We start from the raw sequence: 11,222 nt of genomic DNA, 5'->3' as shown, positions 1-11,222 counted from the left end.
GCTCAGGAGGTGGGATCTACGGGTACTCGCTAACCCTTGAATTATATTACTATCTCTACTCTGTCCTTGAATCACTGACGGTCACCCTATCTACCACTCGTATAATAGATATCGTGAACGTAAGAACCCATAGACATAGCGCCAAAAACAAAAACGATGTTAACGCTTTTTGTCGCCTGCAAAGAGACGATACTGGTGGGTAAAAGATCCCCAAGCTCTTGAGAACATCAGAGTTCACGTCATGACAAACCCATTCCTGGTCGGCTAAGGAGTTGAAAGCCAATGAAAGGTTTGCCGAGGAGAATATAATGAAAAACAAGTCTAACATAATGAGCTTCATCTTCCCCAGCGGGTTTCTCAACCCCATTGGCTTACCAGAGTACTCGTCGTACGCAATATAGACAACATAAACCACTGCAAAGCAGTTCACCACAATGGCCATGATAGTACTGGCTTGTTGTGGAATTTCAAAGTCATCATACTTCTTTTGGAGTTTTCAAAGATGGTACATGCGAGGGCTAAAGCAGCCACGCAGAACATGAGGATAAGGATACGCAATAGAAGAGGTACCAATGGATTGGTGATGAAAATCCTCTTCAACGTGGGTAAAAGAACAGCACGCTTCTCGTCCAGCATCCAGTAGCCAGCTTGGGACCTGTGACGAACTTTTTCATCCGGCTTTTGCGGTTTCTTCTTGAACATCTTCGACCAGAACCCTGGCGAGCTATCTATGTCGGCGATAGAGTCATTAGACGAGGCGCCCATGAGAGCGAGCCGAAGTCTCTCGTCTCCGCCCCATGGCTCGTCAAAGTCGGCCCGCTCAGCGAGCGTCGAAACTTCATCCATTCTATCTGGCGGATACACCTCGGGCATCTTGACGGTCTTGATGAAATTGCTCCAGTTGCCGCCTATAGAGCGGACGAAAGGGTCGTTGGCAAACAGCTGGTACTGTTCTTCGTCGTCCCAGCGGGTCTGATGTTGCGCTCTTAACGACTGGGAGAAATCCGCCTGGCCCACGTTGACATTGGCATTATTCTGTTCCCTGTGGTGGGCCTGCGCTAGTCTATCCAACACATACGTTGGCACAAGAGCCGCCGTCTGGGAATAGAACAGAAGAGGCGTCTCGGCGACTGGATCTAGTGGGTAGAAGTTACCATTTTGGTCTGCTTTGGCATTGGAATGGCGCTCAGATTGCATTTCGAGTGCCTTCACTTGATAGTTCCTTCTTGCCGCGTGGTTTCTATGGTATTGCCGAGTCTAGGGGTACTCAAGAAAGGCCAGTTTTTTGTAAGTCTCTGGTATGGTGGATGGTTAGAGTGCAATTCGGCAAGTGAGGTTTGTAGCAAATCCCAGAGGTGACTGCAGACTGACGTTTTGCATCCAAACACAAGCAAGTCGAAGGATTCTATAGGAGACCGAAATATAGGGGCACGCCAGGATTAACCAATTTTTTTTAATTTTATTTCACAATCACTGGTCCCAAGATTATCTTCGTATCTTCAAAAATATCCTCCTTCTCCTTTGGCAGCCCCTGATGCCGATGTGGTATGTTTACTTACATTGCCGCATTGGGCAGGTATGATAAACGATGTGGGACTAGCGCCAATCGAAGAGACACAAAACCAGTAGCCAATCTTAGAGGAAGCGATGGAACCTAAATTTGATTTTTTCAAAACTAGGATTTTGAATTTGGTTTTGGTTTTGAGCCAGTGTTTGGTATCCTTTCTTTTTCACTTTTTTTTCAAGCTTCGCCTTGCCATGTTGCATTCTCATATTCGCTAAGACACTGTCACTGGCGTGCGTCTTCTCTGGCATGTGTCGTACTGAACCGAGGCATACCATAAAGCAAACCTCCAAACACAATGTAGCACAATACTTAGACTTCCGATTGCTAGTAGAATCTGCTTGTCAGTTAATGCAAGCCATCTTTTTTTCCCTTCTCGGATTGTCTTTGTACGCCCTCTGGTTCGTTGCTCTGGCGGTACTATTTTGCAACTTCCTGCATACTTCCCCACATCCACTTGCTGATAGTTCGATGGGCCTTTGCCCCTTCAGCAACCCTCTGATGCTTGTTACCAGGTGTGAGAGAACTGTATCGCATATTCTTTCAAATAATGGCAGTCGTTCGCTAGGCGCAATGGCGGCCTTGAATTCCTCAGCTTTTCGTCATGCCGCCGTCGGTCCTTGGAGAACAAGACCGTTGCCATGGGCTATGGTGGGGAACAGATTCAGGTACATGTCTACTGATCTGAAGCCTGAAGAGCATAGCGGATCAGAGATAAAGCAGCCAAAACCTATTTTTGATCCCGAGACGCTTTATATCGTTTCCATCCCAATCACAACCCACAGGTCTTACATATTTTGCAACCACAAACTGTCTTTCCTAGACAAGGGCCAGAAGGTGCCATTATATGTGAGAGCCGAGGCGAAAATCATAGCCTTGGCTCGCAAGGGTTGGGATAAGCTCCGAAGTTCCGAGATTACTATCAACAAGAAAGTTGTGGTGTTTGCCAATAAGCTCCTCGATACCATCCCATATGACGAGAGTTGCCTTCAATCTTTCCCTGCAAAGAAAGTCATGGTTAGAGAGATCAACGAGGAACACCTTCAAGAGGTACCCAAAACGTTAGTCACGGGAAAGATGAAGGAGAAGAAAGTTTCTGTGGATCAATTGAAACCCATCCCAGTGTATCACCCCAGGTTCCAAGAGGCACTGGCTATTCTCTCGCAGATGCATCATTTCAGAGATCAATTTGGTACTTATCATCGCAAGTGGGCCATTTGGTGTGGAATTGGTGTCCCAATCACCCTTCCCCTTGCGCTTATCCCAGTAATGCCGAATGTGCCGGGTTTCTATTTGGCATATAGGTTCTACTGCCACATCAAAGCACTCATGGGTGTCAACAACATGGGCTACTTGTTGGAGACCACTGGAGATCCAGATGCCGACCCAACGCCTGACGACACCACTCATTTGACATTCCAGGCCTGCTCTAAACTAGACGTTCCATACTTGGCAGATGCGACCTTTGCAAAAGTCAAAGCAGAGGATAATAATGAGAATGAACTGGTTCTTGTGACCCACGACACAATTGATAGAATCGTGGATCACAGCGGCCTTGAACAATTAAGAGACGACCTTCACAAGGCATTGAAGCAAGAGCTGGCCCGCTTAAAGAAGCAGTTGGCTGAGGAGAGTGTACAGTAAAGCTCCCCCAGCCAGTGTGAAGGTGTTCGCGCGTGATGTTGTTCACGTGTGAGGTTCAAAAAAAGCAGTCACAGGAGGGCTCCGCACAGTCTGCGACATGGATTTCTGGTGTGCTTTGCACGACGGTCACTTGTCGGCAGACTCATATATAGTGCGACTGGTCCTTCTCTCTTACTTTTTTTCCTCCAGCATTCATTCACTATGAGAGATAAGTGGAGAAAGAAGAGAGTTAGAAGACTTAAGAGAAAGAGACGGAAGGTTAGAGCTAGATCCAAGTAATTGGACAGCTTAGTCTGACGCTCTCATGGAACATTGGCTGAAAAGCTTTCACCCCATCGAGATGTCCGTACATAGCAATACATGCCTACGGTATGAATAAACCACAACAATGTAGTCTAGGAAGACGAACAACTAAGGAGGAAGTCTATTCAAACGGTGATGACAATAAGTGGTCTTGACGGAGGCTTGCTGAAGGGATGATCGAATCAAGAATATATTTCCAAGGTACACCTACGATGAGAATGGCCATGCCCGAGTGAGCAATGATAAATGCATAGCTTGACTTGAGGAGGCTCACTCGACGATTTTGACAAAAATTTGCCTTATGAATTGCTTGATTGGCAATTTTCATTCCCTTGGAAATGGGATATTCGTTGGTGGTACCGTCACCTCTTGTGGTGTACGGGTGTAGAAATGGTTGCAAAAACCCAGCCTGATCTGGTATGGTAAAACACAAAGACCGTTGAACCCAAACCAGACATGCCATTACCTCCATCTCCACAAAGTATACATCGAAAGTCGATCTCTAAGCTGAGGCGGTCACATCCCGACTCTCCAAGTTCTGCAATTTTCAATTTTCTGCCTGAAAGAAGTGGTTTTGACCATATAAAAGCGTACAATGAACAAGCAACTTCAGCTGCCTTTTCGTTTGCACCTTCACCACCTCTAAGGGTCAAAACAATTCCTCAATATGTTGGTCGCTCTTCTCGCCTGCCGCCTGGATTATCAATTACTTTGCCAGCCAACATTACAATCATCAGGTCAACAGGTAAGCTCAGTCATGTAGAGAGCCTAAGTCAATTTCCATTGGGCGGTTCAGGGAACACAGAAAATGCTGTTGAGAATCAGCCAGAAAGCACAGTTTCACCAGAATCTGAGCGATCAGATACTCCTAACTTTCAATGTCAGGCTGGTCCTCGAAGTCCTCCAGAACCAGCGCATTGCGTTGAACGACCTCAACTACCGACTGGTTTGTTCTTAGACCCGTTTACTGAGTACATGCTGGACCGTTTGGCTCGTTTCAGGCCACTGGATGGTCAAAGCAACCCAAACATGCCGCTTGATTTTGCTCATCCATATCAAGCCAATGATGATAGTCCTCAACAATCGCTGTGGACCAATTGGCTCACTAATAGGTGGCAGCCGGCTCCTTCTGCTCCGGTAGCAACAACAGCTTTATCTCCTTTGGTTGAAGGACCGCCTGCGGCAAGTGGAAGTTCTCTTTTCTTACCAAGAGATGCACCTCAATTGATTACTGAAGAGCCGGCGTCTGCGGCACTAGAAGCTACACCGCAAGCTGAATTATTGGAGGACAGTAAGACAGAAGACGGGCCGGAGAGTCTGTCAGGTCAGTGTATATGGTGTCTATGTTGATACAAGTAGCTGATGTAACAAAATATGTGTTTTGTGCTACACCTCACGTACGTAAGGTATTCTAAAACGTAAACTAAGTAGATAAAATGCACATGGTGCAATGAATGAAATAGAAGTTTTATGGGAAAGACATTTCTTACTCGGCAGCTTCGCCAAAACGTTCGCTGATCTTGGTGAACAACTCGTTGAAGTTCTTACGACCAGCATCCTCACCGTCAGCAGGCTCAAAGAACTTAGCGCTCGAGACGGCATGCTTCACATCACCAGTAGCCTCGGCTAACTTACCCCAAGCGGCACCGTTGGCAACAGCCTTCTGGGCCTCGTCGTGGTAGTTAACAAAAGCACGCATCATGTCGTAGGTCTTCCAGATAGGACAGAACTGGTCATAGGTGGAGTAACCGTTCTGTTGCAAGAAGTCCTCCTTAATCAAGTTAGAAACATCCAAAACAATCTTATCGGAGTCGGACAAAGCGGACTTACCGACCAATTGCACAACCTGCTCCAACTCTTCGGCGTTAGACAAGATCTCCTTGATCTTAGTTCTCAAAGCCTTGAAGCCAGGGAAGTTCTTTTCGTAGTATGGATCCAAAACGTTGGTGTACTTGGAGTAAGAGATACCAGTGTTAATGGATGGGAAATGCTTACGTTGAGCCAATTTCTTGTCCAAACCCCAGAAAACTTGAGTAATACCCAAAGTAGCAGTAGTCACAGGATCAGAGAAATCACCACCGGCTGGGGAAACAGCAGCAACAATGGAGACGGAACCGACTCTGTCTGGAGAACCCAAGGAGGTGGCCTTACCAGCACGCTCGTAGAAAGAAGCCAACTTAGCACCCAAGTAAGCAGGGAAACCTTGATCAGCAGGCATCTCACCCAAACGACCGGAAAGTTCTCTCAAAGCCTCGGCCCAACGAGAAGAGGAGTCAGCAATCATAGAAACATGTTTACCCTGATCACGGAAGTATTCAGCGATAGTAATACCAGTGTAAATAGAAGCTTCACGAGCAGCGACAGGCATGTTAGAGGTGTTAGCGACCAAAGTAGTACGCTTCATAATAGGCTCCTTCTTACCACTCATCTCAGTGTAAAGTTCTGGGAATTCCATCAAGACTTCAGCCATCTCGTTACCACGCTCACCACATCCAGTGTAAATGATAATATCAGAGTTGGAGAACTTGGACAAGGATTGAGAAATGACAGTCTTACCACAACCGAAAGCACCTGGAATACATGTAGTACCACCTTGGACACATGGGAACAAGGAGTCCAAGACTCTCTGACCGGTCAACAATGGGTAGTCAGCAGTCAATTTCTCAGCAACAGGTCTTGGGACTCTGACAGGCCATGTGTGCATCATGGAGTACTTGTGCTTCTTTCCTTCGAACTCAACTTCCAACACAGGGTCCTCAACAGTGTAGGAGCCAGCCTCAGCAATCGAGGTGATGGTACCTCTCGCTCTTGGAGGCAACAAGATCTTGTGGTCATCTAACAAGGAGTTCTCGAAAATGGAACCAAAAATGTCACCACCAGTGATGTGGTCGCCAACCTTCAAGGAGGCAGGGTTGAAGTCGTATTGCTTCACTCTGTCCAAGCATGGAACATCGATACCCCTTGGGATATAGATAGACTGGGACTTCTCTTTAATTTCTTTCAAAGGTCTTTGAATACCATCATAAATGTTCTCCATCAAACCAGGACCCAATTCCACAGACAAGGGCTTTCCAGTTCTCAAGACTGGGTCACCCACTGTAACACCTGCGGTCTCCTCGTAGACCTGGATGGTTGCCTTGTCACCATTAATTCTAATGACCTCACCAACCAAATTAGCATGACCAACCTTCACCAACTCGTACATAGCACTACCAAGCATGTTCTCGGCGATCACCACTGGACCAGAGATAGAGAAGATTTGACCATATTGCGATTCGGCGGCGTCATCAAGAGAAAGGCGCTTAATTTCCTTCCTTGCGTTTTCCAAACCACCGGCCTATTTGCGTTAGTAATGAATTGAAAGGTGAAAACGATCAATCGTTGTGTTGTTCACATACCATTGTGTGTTGTCGATGTCGTAGCTTACTCAAACCGGTGAATTGGCTTTATCGTTAATGAACGCTCTGTCGTGCGCGGCCTAATACTTGTGGGCACCAAATTGGACTGGTAATAGAAAGAGGTATAATTGACATTTCCAAGAGAAATTGATGAAGTAATAGATTTAATTTATTCCTTGGATTTCAATTAGTCATCGGATTATCTTACAATTTTATTATATTTCGTGGAACTATCCACATTGTCTTATCTTGCAAAGCGCAACCTAAAGATCCAAGGAGGTGAATTGATGGTGGTGAAGAGGCATTGAGTGGCAATTCGATTCTTTATCAATCTATAGACTTCTGTATATTTATAATAGTATCTCTGTGACTTTGCTATGGGTTCCTCGTGGCATTTAAAATGGTTGCAAAATGGCCATGCAGGTGTGGTTCAGATTGTTCGCTAATTGTTACACTTCAAAGCGATCAAGAATCCCAAAATTGGGTAGAATCTTTTGGGAGGATACTTCCTTAGCTGATCCTTTGATTCTTTATTAACTTTACAGATTTTTCGGATTTGTGGCGTCAAATTGAGTTTACCGAGAATCGCATTATTGCCATTTTGCAACCATATATAATTAAGTATAGCCAAATTATGAATTACAGCTACTCCACTAAGAAAATAATTCTTCACTATAAATTCGAAAACGTCGTAGAATCAAAACTTAAAGTGATGGCAGACCCAGAGAATGCAATTGATATCGAAAACGGAATAATATTAGACTTTTCGTTTATAATGCTAGCGTACTTACTATACTACCGTAGTGGTCCACCATACAGCTACCTAAAGCTTAGCGCCTAGTTTTCTGGCACGGTCCAAAGCAATATCACACATTGCATTGAATGCTTCACGTCTCTCAGCAGCAATATCGTTCCGCTGAATCCTTTCAGTCATATTCTGCATGATTGTCTCTCTAGAACGACCATTGACGAACACAACATAACGAAGGCCTGGGAAAGTAGCTTCATACTGAGCGTTGAGGTCTGCGAGCTTGTTAGCTTCTTCTTCACCCCCAGCTAAGGACTTCTGCTCCAGGTTAGAGTGTGATGATAGCTTGTCCTTTGAAGGACCAAGTCTAGGATGTGCTGAGATAATGGATGCAACGTCAGGTGAGACTGAAGACTTGGCTTCTTCTCTCTCCAAGAATGATAACAATTCACCTCTGGTGGATTCAATGAGGGTAGTATAAGAATTGAAGGGTTCTTTGATCACTTCCTTGATGATAAAGTCACAGAGCACGGGGCAAGGCTCAAAGAGATGTCCAAGGACATCCGAAACCTCATCTTTCTTCAACTCAGCAAGCGTTTCTGGATCAGGAAGAGACATTAGATCTCGATAATATTGGAAGAAAAGGTGGATCTCATTGAGTGGAAATCGGATCTGAAATATACGTCTGATAAGGCCCGGAGAAAACCGAGACCATTTGGGTGCAGGTGGGAGATAGATCGATTAACCTAATTCCACTACAAAGAAGTAAATTTCCGTTCGTAAGTTTATATTAAATATGCTAGTGTAATCTACATGCTTAGGTGAAGTGTTCCATTTCACGCAATCTGCTGGTCTCCTTCTTGGATGGGGCACCCTGTTGAGCGATCAATGGATGTCTCCAGTGTTTCACATAAGAGAAAATAACATCAGCCAACTGATCGGTCTTGTCGATACCCAAGTCAGCAAACGTCTTAGCGTTAGGGTCGATGACTTGGTTGATCAAGTGTCTTTGCACCTGGTCGGGGTTGGTCTGCTTCCAGTAGACGTATTGCTTCAACTGAGCAACAGCCCTGGCAACAGCCAATGGGATCTGGTAGTCAGCAAAGCTGTATGAGAAGGGACCGACCTGGGAGAAATCTTGAGTGATACCGTGCACCATCTCTCTGATTTCTCTGAAAGACAATTTTTCCAGACCGTACAATTCGAAGGTCTGGCCAACGGTGGAGTCATCGAAACCGATTCTCTCAAGACCATGGGCAACATCAATAACATGAACAGGGTAAATTTCCTTAGCGTTTTTGTTTGGAGTCCACATCTTCAACTTTGGACCCAAGTAGTTCAACAAGTTGTCTTCACGACCGTACATTGGAGCTGGTCTAACGATGGTAGAGTCAGGCAAGATGTCTCTAACAACTTGCTCAGCAATACCTTTAGTAGCGTAGTAAACGGAATCAGAGGCTGGGTTGGCGTTGTATGAAGAAACGTAGACGTATCTTGGGTTACCAGCGTCCTTCACAGCTTGCGTGATACGCAGGGTAAGCTCAATGTTGACGTCAGCCATGGAGAAGTTCTTGGTGTTGTAGTCAGCACCAATACAGTTGAAAACAATGTCGGAGTGCTGGACAGATTCGGCGATGGATTGCAAGTTTCTACCGTCAAATTCCACAAAGTTAACCACACCCAAGTCACCGGTAACTTTCAAAAATCTCTTCTTCATATCATCTCTATAAGGAACAACAGTGGTAGTGCCGTGTCTGGCCAATTTGGAAGTAAGGTAACGACCCAAGAAACCAGAAGCACCAAACACAGTAGCGGTGTAACCGGTTCTTGAGGAACGGCCACCAGGACCGCTGGCCACATGGACCTTTCCGTTACGGGAGATGTTGATATCAGATTCCAACACAGAAGTGTACAAGGAGCGAACAGGAGCTCTGAAGTTTGCACGTAACATGGTGTGTTGAAGGACTGTAATTCTTGAAAGGCCTTTTTGAAGATGATTTTTTGGTTGAGTGAAGCGGTTTGGCTGAAGCTTTCCTGCAGGATCGCGAATAAGCTTGTTCTGGTTGGCTGAAAGACTTGGGTGGTGAAGTACAGTGAAGAACATTAGACATGATTTTTTTTGTTAAAAAAGAGAAGCTAGAACAGTCGTGATGCATGAAGCGTGCTGGAAGCACATCGAGAACATGTATGAAAGGTAGTGGGAAGAAACCACGCGGGTTTGACCTTCCGTAGTTTTTCCCCTGGGAGTAAACAGTCGAGTGCGAAAACCTCTCCCAGATCTGGAATTTCGGAGCCAACTGGTAAGGCTTCCACCACTATCCCTCACGTTGCCAGTAGTATTACAATTCCCAATTGAAGGGTCATGAGACGTAGATTGCAAAGCACACTGCTTACAAGAAATAGTCCGGCGTCTTTCTTGTGACAGTGGGCTCGCCTGGCCGCACAGATGGGTCGTATTGCAAGAATTGTTTCTGATGGCTCTCGTCCATTTCCATGATAGCGGCCTGGTTACCACATCTATAACAGTAGTTTGGAGCCGAGAAGATGGTCACCACGGCTTCTTGATGCGACCACGAGTAACCGTCCATCACCAACTGATGCGCACGAGCAACGAGGTCTAAGTCGTTGGTATGATTGAACTGCTCAGAAATATCCTGGCCAAAAGTGAAACCAGCGCCTCTGGCCGAGATACCCCATCCACCACGGTCGTCTGGGTCAGACCACAACAAGTCACACATTGGACCGTCGTGGGGCACCTCTTGGATTCTATTCAATTCACGCACCTGGTCAATAGTCTCAACCATTGGCGAAAGACCTCCGTGAAGACAGAAGACCTTATTGTCCACAAGAGCGGTAATTGGGAAGTAGTCAAACAAATCAGTGAACAACTTCCACACGGTGGCTGAGCCATACTTACGCAAACACTCGTCGTAGAAACCGTAAACCTGAGTGATTTGTCTGGACTCGTGGTTGCCTCGCAAGATGGTGATTCTGTTTGGGTACCTCACCTTCATACACACCAAGTACGACACAGTCTCCACCGAGTAGTAACCTCTGTCAACGTAGTCACCCATGAATAAGTAGTTGGTATCAGGGCAAGGACCACCAATCTTGAACAATTCCATCAAATCGTGAAACTGGCCGTGCACATCTCCGCATATCGTGACGGGCACTTGCACTGGCTGGACATTCTCTTCGAATTGTAAAACATCAATCGCCATATCACACAATTTCTTGACATCTTGCTCGGAAAGGGGCTCGCACTGAGACAATTTCTCGATCCATTGGTCCAATTGATTAATCGACGAGGTGCTAACTTCCTTCTTACTTAGCTCCTTGCTTTCGTCCACCTTGGTGGGTTGCACTTGCTCATCCGAAGCGTCTTCCATGGGCACATCCGTATCCAAATCCATGGTACGGTATTTACTTATAAGTTCTAATTGTGTAAATCAGGAGGTTGGGAATTGGTTTAAAAAAGGGGGTTGTACTCTCCGTCAAAGCGGTTTATGGCTGATTTCAAAAAGGAACGGGGAGAGTTAGTTGGGACCTCTTTTTTTTTTTTCTT

At 45.7% G+C, this 11,222-nt stretch overlaps 7 protein-coding genes across 7 annotated transcripts; 2 read left to right on the top strand and 5 right to left on the bottom strand. All coding sequences in view use genetic code 12, as the record gives it.

The window, feature by feature from the left end:
- Positions 1-55: 55 nt before the first annotated feature.
- On the bottom strand, positions 56-1,197 carry CXQ85_001886 (uncharacterized protein; the record flags this gene model as incomplete). Its single annotated transcript, XM_025485581.1, has 2 exons — positions 56-484; positions 532-1,197. 2 exons carry the CDS (start codon positions 1,195-1,197, stop codon positions 56-58), a joined length of 1,095 nt encoding a protein of 364 aa, XP_025341046.1.
- An 868-nt stretch (positions 1,198-2,065) lies between these two features.
- CXQ85_001885 (uncharacterized protein) lies at positions 2,066-3,208 on the top strand (the record flags this gene model as incomplete). The annotated part of the gene is made up of 1 exon (XM_025485580.1): positions 2,066-3,208. The coding sequence occupies one exon, from the start codon at positions 2,066-2,068 to the stop codon at positions 3,206-3,208; it is 1,143 nt and encodes a 380-aa protein (XP_025341045.1).
- Positions 3,209-3,409: 201 nt separating this feature from the next.
- CXQ85_001884 (uncharacterized protein) lies at positions 3,410-4,861 on the top strand (the record flags this gene model as incomplete). The annotated part of the gene is made up of 2 exons (XM_025485579.1): positions 3,410-3,483; positions 4,159-4,861. The coding sequence occupies 2 exons, from the start codon at positions 3,410-3,412 to the stop codon at positions 4,859-4,861; spliced, it is 777 nt and encodes a 258-aa protein (XP_025341044.1).
- Positions 4,862-4,997: 136 nt separating this feature from the next.
- Positions 4,998-6,912, bottom strand: TFP1 (H(+)-transporting V1 sector ATPase subunit A; the record flags this gene model as incomplete). The annotated part of the gene is made up of 2 exons (XM_025485578.1): positions 4,998-6,848; positions 6,910-6,912. The coding sequence occupies 2 exons, from the start codon at positions 6,910-6,912 to the stop codon at positions 4,998-5,000; spliced, it is 1,854 nt and encodes a 617-aa protein (XP_025341043.1).
- Positions 6,913-7,732: 820 nt separating this feature from the next.
- CXQ85_001882 (uncharacterized protein) lies at positions 7,733-8,275 on the bottom strand (the record flags this gene model as incomplete). Its single annotated transcript, XM_025485577.1, has 1 exon — positions 7,733-8,275. One exon carries the CDS (start codon positions 8,273-8,275, stop codon positions 7,733-7,735), a length of 543 nt encoding a protein of 180 aa, XP_025341042.1.
- A 199-nt stretch (positions 8,276-8,474) lies between these two features.
- Positions 8,475-9,608, bottom strand: CXQ85_001881 (uncharacterized protein; the record flags this gene model as incomplete). The annotated part of the gene is made up of 1 exon (XM_025485576.1): positions 8,475-9,608. The coding sequence occupies one exon, from the start codon at positions 9,606-9,608 to the stop codon at positions 8,475-8,477; it is 1,134 nt and encodes a 377-aa protein (XP_025341041.1).
- A 439-nt stretch (positions 9,609-10,047) lies between these two features.
- Positions 10,048-11,070, bottom strand: PPH21 (phosphoprotein phosphatase 2A catalytic subunit; the record flags this gene model as incomplete). The annotated part of the gene is made up of 1 exon (XM_025485575.1): positions 10,048-11,070. The coding sequence occupies one exon, from the start codon at positions 11,068-11,070 to the stop codon at positions 10,048-10,050; it is 1,023 nt and encodes a 340-aa protein (XP_025341040.1).
- Between the last annotated feature and the right edge of the window lie 152 nt (positions 11,071-11,222).

Source organism: Candidozyma haemuli (assembly GCF_002926055.2).
Source record: "Candidozyma haemuli strain B11899 chromosome Unknown C_2014730914, whole genome shotgun sequence".
Taxonomy (NCBI): domain Eukaryota; kingdom Fungi; phylum Ascomycota; class Pichiomycetes; order Serinales; family Metschnikowiaceae; genus Candidozyma; species Candidozyma haemuli.
This window is presented reverse-complemented; position numbering and strand designations above follow the sequence as displayed.